The 20,251-nt window shown below is 47.1% G+C and overlaps 1 protein-coding gene across 2 annotated transcripts in view; it reads left to right on the forward strand.

Annotated features, from left to right (window-relative positions):
* Positions 1–19,859, forward strand: part of ANKFY1 (ankyrin repeat and FYVE domain containing 1) — a 76,328-nt gene extending 56,469 nt beyond the window's left edge. For both annotated transcript variants that reach the window (XM_066262976.1, XM_066262975.1), the window contains exons 13-25: positions 375–473; positions 740–893; positions 1,881–2,049; positions 2,851–2,969; positions 3,635–3,791; positions 5,017–5,217; positions 7,469–7,645; positions 13,471–13,618; positions 14,073–14,163; positions 14,854–14,978; positions 17,035–17,181; positions 18,528–18,618; positions 19,207–19,859. In XM_066262976.1, the coding sequence (XP_066119073.1) occupies positions 375–473; positions 740–893; positions 1,881–2,049; positions 2,851–2,969; positions 3,635–3,791; positions 5,017–5,217; positions 7,469–7,645; positions 13,471–13,618; positions 14,073–14,163; positions 14,854–14,978; positions 17,035–17,181; positions 18,528–18,618; positions 19,207–19,339 (1,811 nt within the window). In that variant the 3' untranslated portion in view covers positions 19,340–19,859. The remainder of the gene's footprint in view (positions 1–374; positions 474–739; positions 894–1,880; positions 2,050–2,850; positions 2,970–3,634; positions 3,792–5,016; positions 5,218–7,468; positions 7,646–13,470; positions 13,619–14,072; positions 14,164–14,853; positions 14,979–17,034; positions 17,182–18,527; positions 18,619–19,206) is intronic.
* Positions 19,860–20,251: the final 392 nt, after the last annotated feature.

Below are 20,251 nucleotides of genomic sequence, written 5' to 3' on the forward strand. Positions count from 1 at the left end.
GCAGAGCGACCCCCCGGAGGGGCAGAGCATCGCCCTCTGGTGGGCAGAGCTTAGCCCCTGGTGGACGTGCGGGGTGGATCCCGGTCGGGCGCATGCGGGAGTCTGTCTGACTGTCTCTCCCCGTTTCCAGCTTCAGAAAAATACAAAAAAAAGAAAAAGAAAAAGACTTGACCTGGAATGCTGAGGTCACCAGTTTGGAACCCTGGGCTTTCCTGGTCAAGGCACTGTGGGAGTTGATGCTTCTTGCTACTCCCCCCCCCTCACACCCCCCTCTCTTCTCTCTGAAATGAATAAATAATAAATAAAAATAATAAAAAGAAAATGTGATCCATGGGTCATGAAATCAAGTGTTCTTTTCCTTTAAAAAAATTTAGCTAATGCACTTCATGCCACCAACAACTTACAAATTATTCCGGACTTCAGTCTCAAGGATTCCCAAGACCAGACTGTGCTGGGCCTGGCGTTATGGACAGGTGAGGCAGTGCTGAGGCTGTTGATATCTGCAGATAGACTTGCCTCAGAAGGGGGTGAGGGAGAGAGGGAGGGAAGGAGGGAAGTGTGGAAGACTTGGAGCTAATCATTTGGTTGTAAAAAGAACATTTCTGTTTCGGTTAAGCCTGTAATATCCAGTAGAAAACTGCTGGCTTTGAGAAATTGAGAGGGTATATTTGTTACAGTAAGATGTTGAAGAAATGCGAAAAAGTGGGCATGCATTAATTAGGGCTTGTTTATTTCCCAGGCATGCACACAATCGCAGCCCAGTTGCTGGGCTCCGGGGCGTGCATCAATGACACCATGTCTGATGGGCAGACACTGCTGCACATGGCCATGAAGCGACAGGATAGCAAGAGTGCGCTCTTCCTCCTGGAGCACCAGGCCGACATCAACGTCAGGTGGGTGGAACGGCCGCAACACCGGGTCTCGTTGTGTGTGTCAGAGACAGAGACAGAGGAATAGATAGGGACAAACAGAAAGGGAGAGAGATGAGAAGCATCAATTCTTTGTTGCAGCTCCTTAGTTGTTCATTGCTTGCTTTCTCATATGTGCCTTGACTGGGGGTGGGGGCGCTACAGCAGAGTGAGTGACCCCTTACTCAAGTCAGAGACCTTGGGATCAAGCCAGTGATCTTTGGGCTCAATCCAGCAACCATGGGGTCATGTCTTTGATCCCACACTCAAGCCAGCAACCTCAGGGTTTTGAACCGGAGTCCTGTGTTAGATGCTCTATCCACTGTGCAACTGTGTCAGGCTAGAACTGATTTTTGTCTTTGTTAAATAAAGGAAGAAAATGTACTCATACACTCATGGGATGGAGAAGGGGAATTCTTTGTTCTTGTCTGAACTTTTTAAGACCGATCCATGTTATTGCACAGTATCATTAAAAAGAACAGTCTAAAAATCAGTTGTTTGAGTAAGAATTTGTTATAATGAAGAACATTCCAACAAATGAGCTATCAGAAAGGCTTGAGGGGAAAAAATAAGAGTTAAACTTTTATTGTATTATATTTTCAAAGGAATTTATCTTGCTCTCCAATGTCAAGTGGTCCTGAATGACTGAGTGGATGGATGAAGTGTTTTGTCACATGGATAGTTGGGGTGTCATTTTATTAAGATACCATTAAAAGCCAGCTGTATTCACTTAAGATTTCAGTACCCTTGGATGCTAGTCAGTCATCTTTTCTGTGACTTTGGAAGGCAAGGCTGTATATTTTAAAAAGTCTGGGACAAACGCTACTGACAGGCTGTATTTCTCTGAAAGTATTAATGAATGTAAGTGAATTATGCTAAAGAGATACAGTGGATTCAGGCCTCTGGAATGCCCAGAAGGGCACCATTTAGCATTCGGCTTTAACTACAATGTTGGTGTGCATGTTCTAACAGGACTCAGGATGGGGAGACAGCCCTTCAGCTGGCCATCAGAAATCAGCTTCCGCTTGTGGTGGACGCCGTGTGCACCCGAGGAGCCGACATGTCTGTGCCAGACGAGAAGGGGAACCCCCCTCTGTGGCTTGCGTTGGCAAATGATTTGGAGGACATCGCGTCCACCCTGGTGAGACAGATTTAACTTTAGTCTGTTTATCCAGGGGGATATTTATGTCAGAAATGAATGTGGTACCTATATAGCAACCACAGGGAGCAAGAGATCTGCCACGTGACAAACTGAGTCACGGACGAGCAGTAGAAATCATGTTAAAGAGTGCAGTTCAACATAGTCTCAGCCAGCCCTTTTTTAGGCTGTTAGCCAGAAAACCACCCAGAATTCTTGTAAGAGAAAAAGCTAAGGCATTTCCTCAGGAGTCTTCTCTTGGGGTGGGTTAATTTGAGGTGGGGGACAATGGCTGTCACCAGAGTGATAAATTTCAAAATCTCAGTGTTGTTCCCTTGTCCAGAAGAGAAGGCCCAAAATTAGAGTAACCCTGGAAGTTATTCCTTTTCGAAGGGCCTGAAATGTCACAGTTAAGGCATTTTACATCTGGTGGTTTTGACCAGTTGTTACTGATTTTACCTGTTAACTACAGGTATATGTCACTGAGGGCTTGCGATTGTGTGTATGCGTGCACTTATGTGTTTTCTGTTTCTTCTAAAATACAACTCTAGAGGCTGCTAATTAAACATACCTCTCATATTTTTCAAACACAGCATTTCAAGGACTAGTGCATACTTGCACAGAGCAGATTTTAATCGGTGTTTATAAAACTAATGAAAGATGCAGATTAAAATAATTATCAGTTAATTATCAACTGTATCTTGCCTGAAAAATAAAGCTAATGATGTACATAAAGCTCAGAGCTGGGAATAAAAATGTTTGCCTTTCCTAGGCAGTGTTTGTGAGTAACATGTTTTTCTGCAGGTCAGACATGGCTGTGATGCCACATGCTGGGGTCCAGGACCTAGCGGATGTCTTCAGACGCTTCTGCACAGAGCCATTGATGAGAACAATGAGTCCATCGCCTGCTTTCTCATTCGCAGGTCCGAGAAGCTTAAGTATCCCTTCAAACCCTTTTGTATTCAGCTCACTGAAGACCATAGCAGTGCAGTCTGTGACAGCTGGCTGTAGGCTCCTCGGCTGGGCTTTCATAACTAAGGTCTGCCACGTCATGTCAGCTGAGAGACCGGGCTCACTCTGCTGTGTGAGTGAGACAAGCTTGTGTGCCCAGATCAGAGACTCTGAAAGCTGAGTCACCTTCCTGCTCTGGGAGCCGTATAAGCGCCCATAGTCAAATCAGACCAGTTTACACAGTGAGGCCAGGAGGCTGGGGGAGGGGACCAAATGGCCTCTGCAGGGCCCCACCAAGATACAAGAGCTGTAACAGGCTCCATGGCCTCTCAGAGTACAGGATGTGTGGGAGACGAGTTTATTCGGGAACCCTTAGAGTAATGATTCTCAAAATTGAAATGCTTGCAGATCTCTCGGGGAGATTTAGAAAGTTCTCATGGCCAACCTCGGAAGAGTCTGTGGAACTCGGAAGAATCTGTGGAAGGGGGACCCGGATACTAGCGACTGAGGCCAAGGACCTAGAGGAGCAATTCCTGGGGGTGGCAGCTTTTTTGTTGGATTAGGTGAGGCTGTGTGCCTTCAGGCTAGGTGGCAGTGTAGCACTTAAAACCTTCTTTCCCTTTTGCCCTCTCTTCAGTGGCTGCGATGTGAACAGTCCTCGACAACCCGGTGCTAATGGAGAAGGAGAGGAAGAGGCCAGAGATGGGCAGACCCCCTTGCACTTGGCAGCCTCCTGGGGACTGGAAGAGACAGTACAGTGTCTTCTGGAGTTTGGTGCCAATGTAAATGCACAGGTATGCAGGGTTCCTCTTTTCCAGGGAGAGGGATGGTAACCCCAGAATTAGGGAAATCTCTACATCAAAGGGACCTTGCAGATTCTCCAGTCCTAGGTCTCTGCCTTACCTCAAATGGGGCTGAGCTACAGACAGGTGAAGTGACTTTCTTTGTGTCATGAAGCCTGCCTAGTAATTTGAATGATTTCATGTTAAGACTTTTCTTCTTTGTACCTTGGTCTTTCTACAGCATGAAGAACTTCTTTTAATTTTTATTTTTTTATTTAATTTTATTTTTTTTAGAGAGAGGGAGCGGGGGAGAGAAATAGAAAAGGAGAGAGATGAGAAGCATCAACTTAGTTGTGGCACTTCAGTTGTTCATTGATTGCTTCTCATACATGCCATGACTTTTGGGCTCAAGCCGGTGACTTCGGGGTTTTGAACCTGGGACTTCAGTGTCCTATGTCGACACTCTATCCACTGTGCCACCACTGCTCAGGCGAGGAACATTTGTTGAATCAGCTTTTCTTTGGCTTCTATCCCAGTTAGTTATAGATTTTCATTGAGAGTTTGTTTTTGTTGTAGTTCCAAACTGCATAGAGATGGTTTCCTACTTACAGTGGTTTCACTTACTGATTTTCCAACTTTATGATGGTATGGAAGTGATGTGCCTAATATAATAAATTACACGAGATAGTGTTACATATTTTGCCCAGTTATAAGCTAATGTAAGTGTTCTGAGCACATATAAAGTAGGCTGGCTAAGCTGTGGTGTTCTGTAGGTTGGATATATTAAATACCTTTTCAACTTAAAAGATTTCCTACTTACAATGGGTTTGTTGGAATGTCACTCCATCATAAGGTGAGGGGCAACTGTACATTGTTTAGGAAAATGTTCTAGCAGCTCAGTTGAACATCCCTGAGCTGTGTTCCTTAATGCTTTTCAATGTTGTAGCCCGTGAATATTTATGTACCTTTCCCTATAGCCAGATTAGGAATGGTTTAACATATAGGGAGGCTGACCGCAGATCTTCTAAACAAATGTATTTGTGCCCCTAGGTCACTAGAGCACGAGTAATGGAGGGTGGCTTTTAGTTATCTCTGGCCTCTTTAAAAGCTGATTTCAAACACAGGGTGGCAGTGTTTATTCTCAAAACCAAATTTGATTTAAACATTACTCCTCTTTAGATTTTTCCTGAGTTTTATCTTTCATTTGGACATTGAAACCTGTGCCTTGTCCCCATAGGATGCAGAAGGAAGAACACCTGTCCACGTGGCCATCAGCAACCAACACAGTGTCATTATTCAGTTGTTGATATCTCACCCTGAAATCCATTTGAATGCACGAGACAGGCAAGGGCTGACCCCTTTTGCTTGCGCCATGACTTACAAGAACAACAAGGCTGCCGAGGCCATCCTCAAACGAGAGTCTGGGGCTGCAGAGCAGGCAAGTGACTAGTACCCAGTATTCTTCGTGGTGTCCCGAGCACAGTAGAATCTGTTGCCTGGACACTGACCATATGTCTGCAGTTATATGGGTCTCTTCTATATAAAGACATTTGTTTTGAAATTATACTTTCCCCTCCCCCCCCTTTTTTTTTTTTACAGAGACAGAGAGTCTGAGAGAGGGACAGACAAGGACAGACAGACAGGAACGGAGAGATGAGAAGCATCAATCATTAGTTTTTTGTTGCGACACCTTAGTTGTTCATTGATTGATTTCTCATATGTGTCTTGACCGTGGGCCTTCAGCAGACTGAGTAACCCCTTGCTCGAGCCAGTGACCTTGGGCTCAAGCTGGTGAGCTTTTTGCTCAAACCAGATGAGCCCACACTCAAGCCGGCGACCTCGGGGTCTTGAACCTGGGTCCTCGGCATCCTAGTCTGACGCTCTATCCACTGCGCACCGCCTGGTCAGGCTATACTTCCCTTACTTAAAATTTGGCCATTTAGATGTACTGTCAGTGCTGGATGAGATTTGACTACTCTGCTCTGTATGTCAGCCACCTAATGGTGTCACATACAGAAGGAGGCTGAAGATGGCTGGACCCAGTAATAGGAATACTGTTTCATGTACAGATGAGGTCATTGTTTGCATTTTGCTTGATTATTTAATTGCCCTGGTGATGAATGTCCCTAAAAGATTGTAATTGAACTTAAGCCTTTGGTGTGATAGTGGGTCAACTTTCTGAGAGTTTTAGTAGAATTAATTTATCATTCAGCTTAGCAGGCTCAGTTGTCCTGTTCCTTCTGAGTGGTGAACTCTTGCCCTGAAAGAACAGATTGGGTGGGGAATGACAGCAGTCACTGCTCTGAGTGGGGGCTGAGGGCTTTGTTAAATCATTCCTGCAAACCCATGAATCTCCATTTAGCATTTTGAATACTGCTAAGATTTTGAATAGCTATTTATGGAGGTAAATGGAAAGTTGGGACCTGAGCAAAAGGAAATCTAACATATTTGAGACCATTGTTTGATAGTTCAGACTTGTGTACCTCGTGTTTCTTCAGCATTTGTATACATGTGACTGAACTGTGTAGGTGTTAACTCATCATTGCTCAGATATGTAAAATGTTCATGAATGGACAGTCATCTCACATTTCCTCTCAGTCTGGTATAAAACTGGTACTGTTGACCCACATACTTGGCAGGTACATGTGCTGGTAATACCAGCGCATGTGCTGTGGAAATGTATATGTTGGGCGTGTGTGTCATATGTTGGTGACCCCCTCAAACTCGCTGAGCATCCTCCTGATATGACAGCTCTGTAACTACAGTACTCCTGGTAGTTCGATTTGAGTGAGTTTTTGTCCGCTTTACACGAGTGAAGCGACGTCTGTGATGCACTGTTGGCTGCCTCCCCGAAATGTACTGTTATCCTGCCACTCTGTACAAGAGGAAACTTTCTGAAGGTTTGTTTGACTGCTCAGGCTCAGGCTGGCATCGCAGCTATGGAGTTAGGATGCTGGGTGCTTGTTTAGGCAAAGCAGGAGACTCTACCTGTGCCTTTCCCCAAGTGTCCTACCCCTTTTTTAATTTTTTAATTTTTTACAGAGACAGAGAGTGAGTCAGAGAGAGCAATAGACAGGGACAGACAGACAGAAACGGAGAGAGATGAGAAGCATCAATCATTAGTTTTTCATTGTGTGTTGCAACACCTTAGTTGTTCATTGATTGCTTTCTCATATGTGCTTTGACTGCGGGCTTTCAGCAGACCGAGTAACCCCTTGCTGGAGCCAGCGACCTTGGGTTCAAGGTGGTAGGCTTTTGCTCAAACCAGATGAGCCCGCGCTCGAGCTGGTGACCTCGGGGTCTCGAACCTGGGTCCTCTGCATCCCAGTCCGACGCTCTATCCACTGCGCCACCGCCTGGTCAGGCATGTCCCACCCCTTTTGGTGCCTTCCTTTCCCATACTTCAGCTTCTCTCATGGCTTTCCCAGGCTGCCTCCTGCTGCAGGAGGCTGTGGCACAGCTTGGATCAGTGAGGGCCCCTTTCCCTGAGCGCGAGAATGCAACCATGTACACATGGTCGTGTGCACAAATATGCAGAGTTGGTCTCTTTGGGGGCGAGGGGCATCCTGGAACCGAGGGAAGGATTGCACCATGACCTCTCCAGTGGTCATGGCAGCTTGCAGGTGTTCGAGGATGTACTTTTGCACAGGGGAGCCCACTGATATTTTGGTTCCTACTTCTTGTCTCAGGTGGATAACAAGGGCCGGAATTTTCTTCATGTGGCAGTTCAGAACTCTGATATTGAAAGTGTCCTGTTTCTGATCAGTGTCCAGGCTAATGTGAATTCCAGAGTCCAAGACGCTTCCAAGTTGACCCCTTTGCACCTTGCTGTCCAAGCAGGCTCAGAGATTATTGTCCGCAACTTGGTAAGTGCCGCCAAACCGTTACTGCATGTAATGTATAGACAAAGCACATGTATGTGTGCAGAAACTCTCTTCACAGGTGTTTTCCCAGTTGTTATGAAAGGCCAGTGCAAATCTGGGGGTAAGCCACTACCCTCAGTGTGCAGTGTATCCTAAGTGCCCAGTGGGCTGCTTGGGCAGGCAAGTGCTGGAGTGAGGCCTTGAGAGAAGGCAGGATTGCGGTGGTAGAGGCTGGGGGAGCATCTCCGGAAAGGGGGAACTTCTGCTCAGTTAGTGCTTTCAAGCTCTTTCTTTCCTGTTTGTAAATTGAGGTATAAAACAGTTTCAGGATTACAACATATTGATTCAGTATTTTGTATACATTGTGAAATGACCACCACAATAAGTATAATTAACATCTGTCATTCTACATAGTTACAAAAAATTATTTTTCTTGTCATGAGGTCTTTTAATATTGACTCTCTCAGCAACTTTCAAATATACAATAGCATTGTTAACTATAGTCACTATGTTATATATTACATCCTTGTGTCTTGTTTACTTTTTTTTTTTTTTTGTATTTTTCTGAAGTGAGAAGCGGGGAGGCAGAGAGACAGACTCCCGCATGTGCCCGACTGGGATCCACCCGGCTTGCCCACCAGGGGGCAATGCTCTGCCCATCTGGGCCATTGCTCCATTGCAACTGGAGCCATTCTAGCACCTGAGGCAGAGGCCACAGAGCCATCCTCAGCGCCCAGGCCAACATTGCTCCAATGGAGCCTTGGCTGCGGGAGAGGAAGAGAGAGACAGAGAGAAAGGAGAGGAGGAAGGGTGGAGAACAGATGGGCGCTTCTTCTGTGCACCCTGGCCGGGAATTGAACCCGGGACTTCCACATGCTGGGCCAATCCTCTACTGCTGAGCCAACTGGCCAGGGCATTGTTTACTCTTTAACTGGAAGTTTGTACCTTTGGCCCCCTTCACCCATTTTGTCCACCCCATCTTCTTTTCTTTTTTTTTTTTTTTTTTTATAGGGACAGAGATAGAGTCAGAGAGAGGGATAGATAGGGACAGACAGACAGGAACAGAGAGAGATGAGAAGCATCAATCATTAGTTTTTTCATTGCGACACCTTAGTTGTTCATTGATTGCTTTCTCATATGTGCCTTGATCGCGGGCCTTTAGCAGACCGAGTAAGCCCTTGCTCGAGCCAGCGACCTTGGGTCCAAGCTCGTGAGTTTTTTTGTTTGTTTGTTTTTTTTTGCTCAAGCCAGATGAGCCTGCACTCAAGCTGGCAACCTCAGCGTCTCGAACCTGGGTCCTCCGCATCCCAGTCTGACGCTCTATCCACTGCACCACCGCCTGGTCAGGCCACCCCATCTTCTGCCTCTGGCAACTACCAGTCTGTGAGATCATAGTGGTATTTGTCTTTCTCTGTGACTTATTTCACTTAGCATAATGCCTTAAGGTCCACCCATGTCATTGCAAATGGCTAGATTTCATTCTGTTTTAATACCTGAATAGAATTCCATTGTGTGTGTATACACATTATATAGCTATACAGTATATGTGTGTGTGTGTGTGTATACACTGTATACACATACACAATGTATATACATACACACCATATCTTCTTTATCCATTCATCCATCAGTGGCCACTTAGGTTGTTTACATATCTTAGTTATTATAAATAATGCTGTAGTGAACATGGGTTGCATTTATTTTTTTGAATTAGTGTTTTTGTTTTCTTTAGATAAATACCTAGAAGTAGAATTGCTGGATGATATGGTGGTTCTATTTTGTGTGTGTGTGTGTGTGTGTGTGTGTGTGTGTGTGTGTGTGACAGAGACAGAGACAGAGAGAGGGATAGGCAGGGACAGACAGACAGGAAGAGAGAGAATTGAGAAGCATCAGTTTTTTATTGCAGCATCTTAGTTGTTCATAGATTGCTTTCTCTTGTGTGCCTTAACCAGGGGACTATAGCAGACCAAATGAACCCGTACTCAAGCTGGCAACCTCGGGGTTTCAAACCTGTGTCCTCCGTGTCCCAGTCCAACGTCCCATCCACTGCGCCACTGCCTAGTCAGGCTGGTAGTTCTATTTTTTAACCTCATACAGTATTTTGTAGTGGTTGCACCATTTACATACCTGCCATCAGTGTGCAAGATTCCCTTTTCTCTTCCTATGCTCACCAGCACTGTTCTTGCCTTTTTTTGTGTGTGTGTGACAGAGAGAGAGAGAGAGAGAGAGAGAGACAGATAGACAGGAAGGGAGAGAGATTCTTCATTGTGGCACCTTAGTTGTTCATCAATTGCTTTCTCATATGTGCCTTGACCCGGGGACTATAGCAGAGCGAGTGACCCTTTGCTCAAGCCAGCAACCCTGTGCTCAAGCTGGTGACGTGGGGGTTTCTAACCTGGACCTGGGTACTCTGCATCCCAATCTGACATCAACTGCACCAGCGCCTGGTCTGGTCTGCCTATACTGTTCTTATCTTTGTGATAGGAACCAATCTAACAGCCATGAGGGGACATCCCATTGTGGTTGTGATTTGCATCTTCCTGATGATTAGTGGTGTTGAGCTTCTTTTATGTACCTGCTGACCATCTGTATGCATTCTTTGGGAAAATGTCTGTTCAGATCCTCTGCTCATTTTTTAATCCAATAGTTGGTATTTTGCTACTCAGTTGTATGAGTTCATTACATATTTTTGATATTAACTCTTATCAGATACATGATTTGCAGAAATCTTCTCCCATTCAGTAGGCTGCCTTTTCATTTTGTTGACCATTTCCTTTTCTGTGCAGAAGCTATTTTCTAGACCTACTAGTTTATTTTTGCTTTTGTTGCCTTTGCTTTTGGAGTCAGATCCAAAAGTATCATCACCCAGATTGATGTCGAAGAGCTTACTGCCTCTTAATTTGCAAAACCACCCAGAGGGGTGTAGGAAATTTTTTACATTTTAAACACAGAAAGAATGTTTTCCCCCCAAGATTAATAGCTAGTCAGCAGTGTGCCTGGATTTTAGCCATTTCTGTTGGACTCCAAAGCTTGCCTTTTTCAGTACAGTATAATGCCACCTAGGCAGGAGAAGGGTCTGAGCAAAAATACAGACTGGAAAGTGCAGTGATGTGGTTTTTTTTTTTTCTTTTTCTGAAGTGAAAAGCGGGGAGGCAGATAGATAGACTCCCACATGTGTCCGACCTGGATCCACCTGGCATGCCCACTAGAGGGCGTTGCTCCATTGTAACCAGAGCCATTCTAGCACCTGAGGCTGAGGCCATGGAGCCGTCCTCAGCGCCCGGGCCAACTTTGCTCCAGTGGAGCCTTGGCTGCAGGAGGGGAAGAGAGAGACAGAGAGAAAGGAGAGGGGGAGGGGTGGAGAAGCAGATGGGTGCTTCTCCTGTGTGCCCTGACTAGCAATCGAACCTGGGACATCCACACACTAGGCCAGTGCTCTACCACTGAGCCAACCGGCCAGGGACTGCAGTGATGTGTTTTAAGTGGAAAAGTTTCATTGCAATTTGAGCAATGAATAGGGAAAGTGGTTAGAGAAGCAGGTAGAAAGCAGACTGTGGGATGTCATGTTTTTGGCAGTGGAGAAACCATTGTAAATGTTTGAGGTGAGAGCATAATCCAGAGCCAAGACCAGGGCTCCACATTCCCTGTTGGCCCCTAAGAGCTGGCAGTTGCTGGTGCTGCCCCATCAGCCCCAGATATGCTCAGAACTGACCACTAAGGCACTTGACCAGCATTTGCTGCCCTGCCTTTTTTTTTTGAGAAATATTTTTTAGAAAACCTTAAAGACTTGTATTGTGTTAGAGCTGAGAGAGCATTCATCTTGGGGGTGGGGTGCAAGGGCATGGGGGCAGCGTCACCTAGGGGAGACCATGGCGGTGACTGATGGACTAGGCAGTGATTGAGGACGTGGAGTGGACAGATGCCAGGACAGACTGGATGTGGGGGAAGTAGCTGACGAGGGCAGAGGTGGGTCTCAAAGTAGAATCAGGCGTGTGTTCATCCACCTGCCTGCTACACTGGGAGCCTAGGGAGGTGTGAGGATCATGGCCCTTTCCCCAGCCTCATGCCTCTGCCTTCGTAAATCCTGAGCTTCCAGTGGTAGGGGTGGAAATAGCTGATCTTCCAAACAATGACCATCCAGTCCTTCCTCTGTGAATTGGTATAATTTAATGTTAAAACCTTTTCACACTGAAATAATGCCTTTACCCAAACCTCTCCCCCTCCCCCAGTTAACTAACCTTAGAGTTAGCTATGATCCCTAGCACTTATGACCGGAAATTCCCCTCTATGCAATGTCCTATCTGGATCTATGAGTGACTTGACTAGATGCCCAGAGGTCTGTGACACTGAACTTATGTCAGGGTCAGAAGCAAAGCAGCTAACTGGTGTCCAGAGTGTTCCAGAGGCAGAGTGCCTGCATACACAGACAGGCTTCAGAGGAGGTCAGCCCTCATGGGGAGGCTAATTGGGCTCTGCTGAAAACTACAGATTCTTTTTTTTTTTCATTATTTTTTTTTTTGACCGAGACAGAGATGAAGAGGGACAGACAGACAGGAAGGGAGAGAGATGAGAAGCATCAGTTCTTTGTTGTGGCACCATAGTTATTCGTTGACTGCTTTCTCATATGTGCTTTGACCTGGGAGGGCTACAGCAAAGCAAGTGACCCCTTGCTCAAGCCAGCGACCTAGGGCTCAAGCCAGTGACCTTGGCTTCAAGCCAGTGACCTTTGGGCTCAAGCCAGCAACCCCTTGCTCAAGCTGGTGAGCCTTGTTCAAGCTGAATGAGCCCTCACTCAAGCCGGCGACATCAGGGTTTCAAACCTGGGTCCTCTGCGTCCCAGTCCGACACTCCATCCACTGTGCCACCTCCTGCTCAGGCTATGGATTCTTTTCTGTGAATAGCAACTGCCTGTGAAACTTGTCAGAAAGTAGATGGTAAATGAATTTCAAGTACTAAATGAATAATTATTTAAAGGTACTTCCTGCCTTTGACTTTATACTATTTTTTGTGTTATTTTCTTTCTTTTAACAAATAATATAAAATAGTACGTATTGTGAAAAATTTTAAGCACATAGGGATATAAAAGCAGAAAGTATCTCCCTTTCACCCTCAACTTTGTTCTGAGTTTGGTATATGTGCTTTTAAAAAAACACCTTCGAAGTGTTTGTATGTAAATGTATATACATTTCTCTCTCTCTCTCCAAATGAGTCATACTATCATACTGTCTCCTCATTTGTCTTTTTTTTTTAAATTATTGATTGATTTTAGAGAGAGGAAGGAAGAGAGAGACAGACGGAAACATCAGTCCATTCCTATATGTGCCCTGACCAGCAGTCAAATCAGCAAGCAGTCTTTGTGTATTGGGAGGATGCTCTAACCAACTGAGCTGTCCTGCTGGAGCTAATTTGCCTTTTTTTAGACTTACTGTACCATAGACATCTTTTCATGTTAAACTATAAATTTTTATCATCTTAATAAGCTACCTACTCTTTTATATATTATAATTTTCATGACTAAATTCTCTTTGCAATCTAGTTTTACTTTTATAAGCAGTGAACATCACTAAAGTTTTATGTAATCTTATATACTGAAGTCTTAGAAGTAGAATTTCTGTGTCCTAAGAAAAGGCTTTTTAACATTTTGGTAATTGTCAGTGTGCCCTAGGGACAAGTTTTGCTGGCTTGCAGCAGGAGTGTGTGTGAGGCCCTTGTGCTCCCACCTATACTAGCAGGACAGACTGGCTGGCAGAGAGCAGGCAGGTTTGGCCCCCTTGTGAGGCTCTGGTTGGTTGTGGCCAAGAGGCTGCTCATGTAATCAACTGCAACAGCTTCTTGCAGGAGCCAAAGTGAATGAACTAACCAAGCACCGCCAGACCGCTCTCCACCTCGCTGCCCAGCAGGACCTCCCCACCATCTGCTCCGTCCTCTTGGAGAATGGAGTGGACTTCGCTGCTGTGGATGAGAATGGAAATAATGGTAATGCCCAGTCACTCCCCTTTATCCAGGCTGAGTGCCTTAAGCAATGCTTTATTGTAGGGGTAGAGGTGCACTGCACCCTTGGGTTTGCTCCCCCGGGGAGTTCGGCTTTCACAGGGGCAGAGCAGTGACAGGGAAGGCTCTGAGCGAGGCATGCAGCATGCCACTGACCAGGCCTTGGGAGGCCTCCCAATCTGAATGGTAACCCTAAGAGCCAAAAGTGGCTCCTTGTGAAACCGTTAAATCTCATCCTTGGATAACTGGAAGCAGAAAGCAAAGTCTTATACGGTTGCAATTATAACTCATGCGTGGGGGGTGGTGAAGACTGGAAAGGATGACTCTGAATGGGCAGTGGCCGGTCTGCCTCAGTCCCTGAGCTTTATGAGGGTGAGCAGCAGTCAAGATTTTCTGCATGTGTTTCTGGACTTGCCCAGTAAAAGGATTTATTCCCTAGCTCTTCATCTCGCTGTCATGCATGGTCGGCTCAACAACATCCGGGTCCTCCTGACAGAGTGCACCGTGGATGCCGAAGCCTTTAATCTAAGGTGAGTGTGTGTGGTCCGGAGCAGAGGCAAGTGCTCCATGTTGCTTGGCTGCCCTTCAGAGCTGGTGGTCCCTGGTGCCTCCTGGTGCCTCGCATCGGCCACAGGCTCATGCTGCAGAACTGGCCACTTGGCCAGCCTTTGGAACCTGGAGTTTTTCTTTTTGAAAAATACTTTTTTTTAGTGAGAGAGAGAGTATGGGAGGGACAGACAGGAACAAACGGAAGGGAGAGATGAGAAGTATTAACTCATAGGTGTGGCATTTTAGTTGTTCACTGATTGCTTTCTCGTATGTGCCTTGACCAGGGGTCTTCAGCTGAGCCAACGACCCCTTGCTCAAGCCAGTGACCTTGGGCTCAGCCAGCAATCTTTGGGCTCAAGCCAGCGACTATGGGGTCATATCTATGATCCCACGCTCAAGCCACAACCCTGGGCAACCCCACACTCAAGCTTATGAGGCCACGCTCAAGCCAGTGACCTCAGGGTTTTGGACCTGGGTCCTCAGCGTCCCAGGCAGACGCTCTATCCACTGCGCCACTGCCTGGTCAGGCTGAAAAATACTTTTTAGAAAAACTTTTATGACCTGTTATGTGTATTGATTTATCCAGTATCACAGAGTTCAGAAAATCCCATTTACTTTGTGGATGATGGCTGTGGCAGATACATACCTAACTTTTCAACTTGTTTCATCAGAGGCCAGTCGCCACTGCACATTTTGGGACAGTATGGCAAAGAGAATGCAGCAGCCATCTTTGATCTCTTCCTAGAGTGCATGCCCGAGTATCCCCTAGATAAACCAGATGCAGAAGGAAACACGGGTATGTACTAATGTTGTGTGTCCTGTCTCACTTTTATCCCTCACTTCCTGGAACAGTCGGCCCAGGCACGTGTGTCACCCAGTGTGTTTCAGCTGGGCTCTGCGCGTCTGTCAGATCCCTGTCATGGGATTTGGCAGTGTCTCATATTAGGCATAAGCACATATGATGTGTACATACTGCTCCAAAGCCATACCCAAACAGGCCTGCCCACCTGTTTGTGTTGCCCTTATTTACCTCAGTACAGGTGACTAGGGCCCTATGCAAGCTCCCAAGTCCCAGGAGAGAAAGTGGGCAACAGCATGTGTTGGCATGCTTTGAAAAAGTGGCAAGTTATATGCATATAAAGGCTGACATCTTATTGGGAGGTAAAAAATAGGCCTCTTATGTTGTTGCTCTAGCTATCAGCAATCACTATGTTAATTTGTATAGCTTTCATAGTTTAATACATATGTGTGTGTGTATTACACTTTTACATTTGTTTGTTTTTTGTTTTTTTTGGATTTTTCTGAAGCTGGAAACGGGGAGAGACAGTCAGACAGACTCCCGCATGCGCCCGACCGGGATCCACCTGGCACGCCCACCAGGGGGCGATGCTCTGCCCACCAGGGGGCGATGCTCTGCCCCTCTGGGGTGTCGCTCTGCTGCTACCAGAGCCACTCTAGCACCTGGGGCAGAGGCCAAGGAGCCATCCCCAGCGCCCGGGCCATCTTTGCTCCAATGGAGCCTTGGCTGTGGGAGGGGAAGAGAGAGACAGAGAGGAAGGAGAGGGGGAGGGGTGGAGAAGCAAATGGGCGCTTCTCCTATGTGCCCTGGCCGGGAATCGAACCCAGGTCCCCCTGCACGCCAGGCCGACGCTCTACCGCTGAGCCAACCAGCCAGGGCCTACATTTGTTTTTTTGTTGAATAGCCACAACTACCCTGTAAGGTCAGAAGCAGCACATATAGCGTGTCCCCACTTTTCAAGTAAGGAAACAGATAAAACCCAGATCTCTTTCTTTCTAGTCCAGGCTTATGAGCACACTGCTGCTGCTGTGTGTCTGTTCACTTGCCCTCGTGTCAGACAGAGCCTCCATGGCCTTTGGCAGAAATGCAGTCACCAAGGGATGTCCTGTACCTTAGCTCAGGGCCAAATATTTTGTCATCAGTTCTTGGCCTTGGCAAGAATTCTTGGTCTTGATACACAAACGTGTTTTTTAAGCTGGCAGTGATGAGCCTGAGCTTCAGAGGAGTCAGCCTGGGAGTGAGCTGCTGGACCCAGCACATACTCCAGTGAGCACCATTTTCCAGGAGCAGGTCAACAGGCAGGCAGGCAGGCGCCGAGTCACGTAGCCGAGCTGGTTCCAGACTCCTAGCTCCCATAGTCTAGCAGCTGGTTCCTAGTAGATTTTGCAGGTTCTCTATGCCCATTGCTTTATTTGAAATAATAACCCATCTTGCTGGATTATTTAGAGAATTAAGTGAAAGACTTTAAGTAAACTGGTAAAGGTAAGCAAAGGGGAGCTGCTACTAGCTGTAATTGTCAGTAGAAAGGCCAGCAGGATGGCCTGGCCAGAGCCCAGGTTCCCATTGGGCCTGCACCCACATAGCAGAAAGGCTCCATGGGGTGGAAGAACTTCGTAGAACATGGTTTCCGCACTGACTTGCAGAGGCCTGTGTACACACATCACAGGTCTTTAGATAGTTACATGTGTGAAAAGAGCTTTGTCCTCATGGTGTTTCATGCCAGAGGAAGGCTGCTGAGGTAATGGAGTTCCTTCTGTGCCCACCCCCTCCTTGCTTCTCTTGTTGCCCAGGCTCTGAATGGGGAGGGCTGTGTCTGTGGAGCTGCAGCTGCTCCCGAGTCCCCGGCTGCAGGCCAGGACCTTGACCAGACGATGCTGCAGATGCTCTGTGGAGGTCTCCCGAGAGCCACAGGGCTCCTCTGTACTGATGGGGACTGTCCTAACAGGTGTCCTCCCGGAAGTCTGTCCTACCCTAGCTGTCTTCTGCTGGCCCTTTGGCAGTGCCAGGCATGGGCCCCAGTGGGAAGTACCCTACCTGTGGTTTTGTTTTCCAGTGCTGCTCTTAGCCTACATGAAGGGGAATGCCAACTTGTGTCGTGCCATCGTCCGATCTGGGGCTCGCCTCGGGGTGAATAATAATCAAGGAGTCAACATTTTCAACTACCAGGTTGCCACGAAGCAACTTCTTTTTAGACTGTTAGGTGAGTTGCCTACTTTGTGCTCTTCTGCTGCAAGCAGTTACAGTGTTGATTTTCTAGATTATCTTTAAGTCTCATAATGACTTGCTCCAAGATTTGAACCAGTAGTGTTCCAGGCATCACATCGGACTTTTTCTGTGAATGCCACGAAGGGCCTTGAGTAATGGTGGGAGACTCACTATTGGCAGTCTCTTTGCAGAGTGCTCACTTGGGGCCCCTGTCAGTTTCCCACTCCCTTGATGCTACCAGAAATCCGTGAGCTCCGGGTGGGTCACCCTCCGCTTGGTCCCAGCTGCTTATCTGTATACACCCTTTATCCGTGAGCTCATTCATCTCTCCCTCCTTCAGAGTAGCCGTCTGCCTTAGCCCCCACTGGCTCCCTTTCTTTGTTTTCTCTGTTCTCCTTTGTGAAGAGGAATGCTTCATTCCTGTTAATTTCATATTTGCTAATTTTTCCTCATCTTCATCGAGGTGGCAGGAAGAATCAGAATGCATCAGTGCCTGTTGTCACCCACAGTGCATGCAGACGGTTTATTGGCCCCATGCTATGGGCAGAGAAATGAGCTTGGCAATACTTAGTAGATAGGTGATTTTGATGGAGGTGACTTACCCAAGGTCACAAAGCTGATGTGTAGCAGAGCCAGCGCTAAAGCAGTGTTTCTGTAATACCTGGTATGTTTGCATGAGCTTGGTCAGCCTTTTAGAGCCCAGTACACAGTACTGGTGTGTAGGAGGTGCTGGGCGGTGACTGCTTCGTGTGCTGCCCCTCCCTGCAAGCTCGGTCCGCTTCTGTGCGTGGAGCACTCAGAACAGTGCCTGGCATCTGGTTACGTTCAGGAAATACTAGGGATTGTTCTGTAAACTCAAAACTGAACTCCCCTCCTCTGGGTTCTTTTACGTCTCTCCTCCGCTGCCTGTCCCACCACAGGCTCAGTGCTTCCATCCAGGAACCTAGGAATCGCCCCTGTCTCCCTCCTGCTCCCTCCCTCCCTCCCTCCTTCTCATCCCCCACTTCTATTCACTCACCACATCTTACAGATTCTGCACCCTCAGTGTCTCTTGTCCGGGTCCCCTCCTCCCTGGTTCCCTTTACCATTTGGTTCCTGCCAGTCTTTCTCACTGCTGATGTTGGCTTTCCCCCTGCCTGCCTGTGTTTCCCCACAAACGCTGTGCTGTGACACTACTTGGAGTGCCATTCCTTCTCCCCAGCCTGCACGGCAGGGGCTGCTTCTCCATGTTCTCTTTCCTGAACCCTCCCTGACACAGAGTGACTGCTCCTTCTTAAACTCCGCGCCTCGCCGCGCAGTCACTGTCTGACAGGAACTGGTCTTCTCCTGCCGGTGTTACAGATATGCTGTCCAAGGAGCCTCCATGGTGTGACGGCTCCAACTGCTACGAGTGCACTGCCAAGTTTGGAGTCACAACTCGCAAACATCACTGGTAAGAACCCCTCCCCCCAACATCACTTGCCAGAGGAGTGAGGGGACTTCTGCTGGTGTCATTGCTTCTGCCTTTTTCCATGATAAGCCCTGACCTTGCCAGGGCCCTGCACTCTGTGGGCAAAACTTGCCCAAAGGGAGTGATGGAATGACCGGACTGCGCACACCCACAATGGTATCAGGAGGGCAGGGGCACTCAGACTGGTGGCTTTCCTGCTGAGTGCTGGCTTCATGGCTCCCAGGGAGCCTGTCAGGCCTTATATTGTCTCTCCCAGGCTTTCTTCTTACTGCAAAGCCCCCCTAGAAACTGTGCTTCCTAGCTTGAGCACAGGATGCTCTATCAAAAACTGAGGAGCTATTCCCATGAAAATGAGACTGTCCTTTGGCAGCTGCTGAGTCTCTCCTCATCTTTAAAGAAAGAGCCTTCTCCAGAATCACTTTAACTTAACTACTGGCTAGAATCTTGTGTTCATGGACTAAAAGTGATACATGAATTGGTAGAATTTGGTTGGCAATGTGGCTTTCCTTGTACTGGGAAGCAGTCTGCTTTTTAGCATCCCTCTCATAATTCCTTTCTTTGCTTCCACAGTCGTCACTGCGGACGTCTTCTATGCCATAAATGTTCGACCAAGGAGATTCCCATTATAAAGTTTGATCTGAACAAGCCTGTGCGAGTTTGCAACATTTGCTTTGATGTACTGACTTTGGGTGGGGTCTCCTAGTGAACCCAGGAGAGTCCAGGCCACCTCCCCAGTCACCTTCCTTGCAGCAGCTCTGCTCACCAGCCTGACCCGACCCAGAGCAGGGGCTGGCCATTGCCTTCCTGTGGCAGTAGACTGGAACAAATGATTAAGGACCACGGTATGATAGATCCCATTTCAGATGACTGTGTGCTTGTCAGCGTGTCAGCCTGTGATCGAGTTCACTAGATGTCTCACTAATTGGACCACGCCATTAGCCTAAGTGGTAAATGTGATAGGAATTAGACCCCATTCTGCTAGCAACATACAAGAACGCTTCGAAAACCATTTTCCCTCCCAGTAGCCTAGTGTGTCCATCTCAGAGCATTCATGCAGTCTTCCGCCTAGGCAGGCTCACTGAGCAGCACCCATCGGTAGGAAGCTGGTGTCTGGCTGATCCATGGGAGCTGGCTTTATTCTAGGGTAAGTGGCTTTGGACTTCTCTACAGTGTTTTCATAAGGATTATAGGATCCTCTTGCCCCAAAGTCTTTTTTTTTTTTTTTTAAGCTAAGCTGTATTTATGAGCTACCCCTTAAAAAAAAAAGGTGAAAACTTTCTAAACAGGGTTAAAGATGAGAGCTAAGAAATTGTGGCCTTAACAACCGAAAGCTTTACCAGTCTTCATGCTACTCGGTGGCAGTAGTGTGGCTAGCAGCTTGACACCCCCTAGCAGCTGTCTCCTTCTCTCATCTTGCTGTGTCCTGTCTGTGGAGTCCTCACTCTACCACTAGGCAGTGGTGGAGGAAATGCACTTTTATTGTGCTGCACTTTTTATATAGCTGCATTAATGATTCCAGTTTAAAATTCATATTCAAAAAATATATCCACGTGTCAGTGATTCTAAAGAACAGCTCTGAATGGACCTCAGTTCACACCGAGTCTTAAAGGAGAAA

Source organism: Saccopteryx bilineata, chromosome 2 (assembly GCF_036850765.1).
Source record: "Saccopteryx bilineata isolate mSacBil1 chromosome 2, mSacBil1_pri_phased_curated, whole genome shotgun sequence".
Taxonomy (NCBI): Eukaryota; Metazoa; Chordata; class Mammalia; order Chiroptera; family Emballonuridae; genus Saccopteryx; species Saccopteryx bilineata.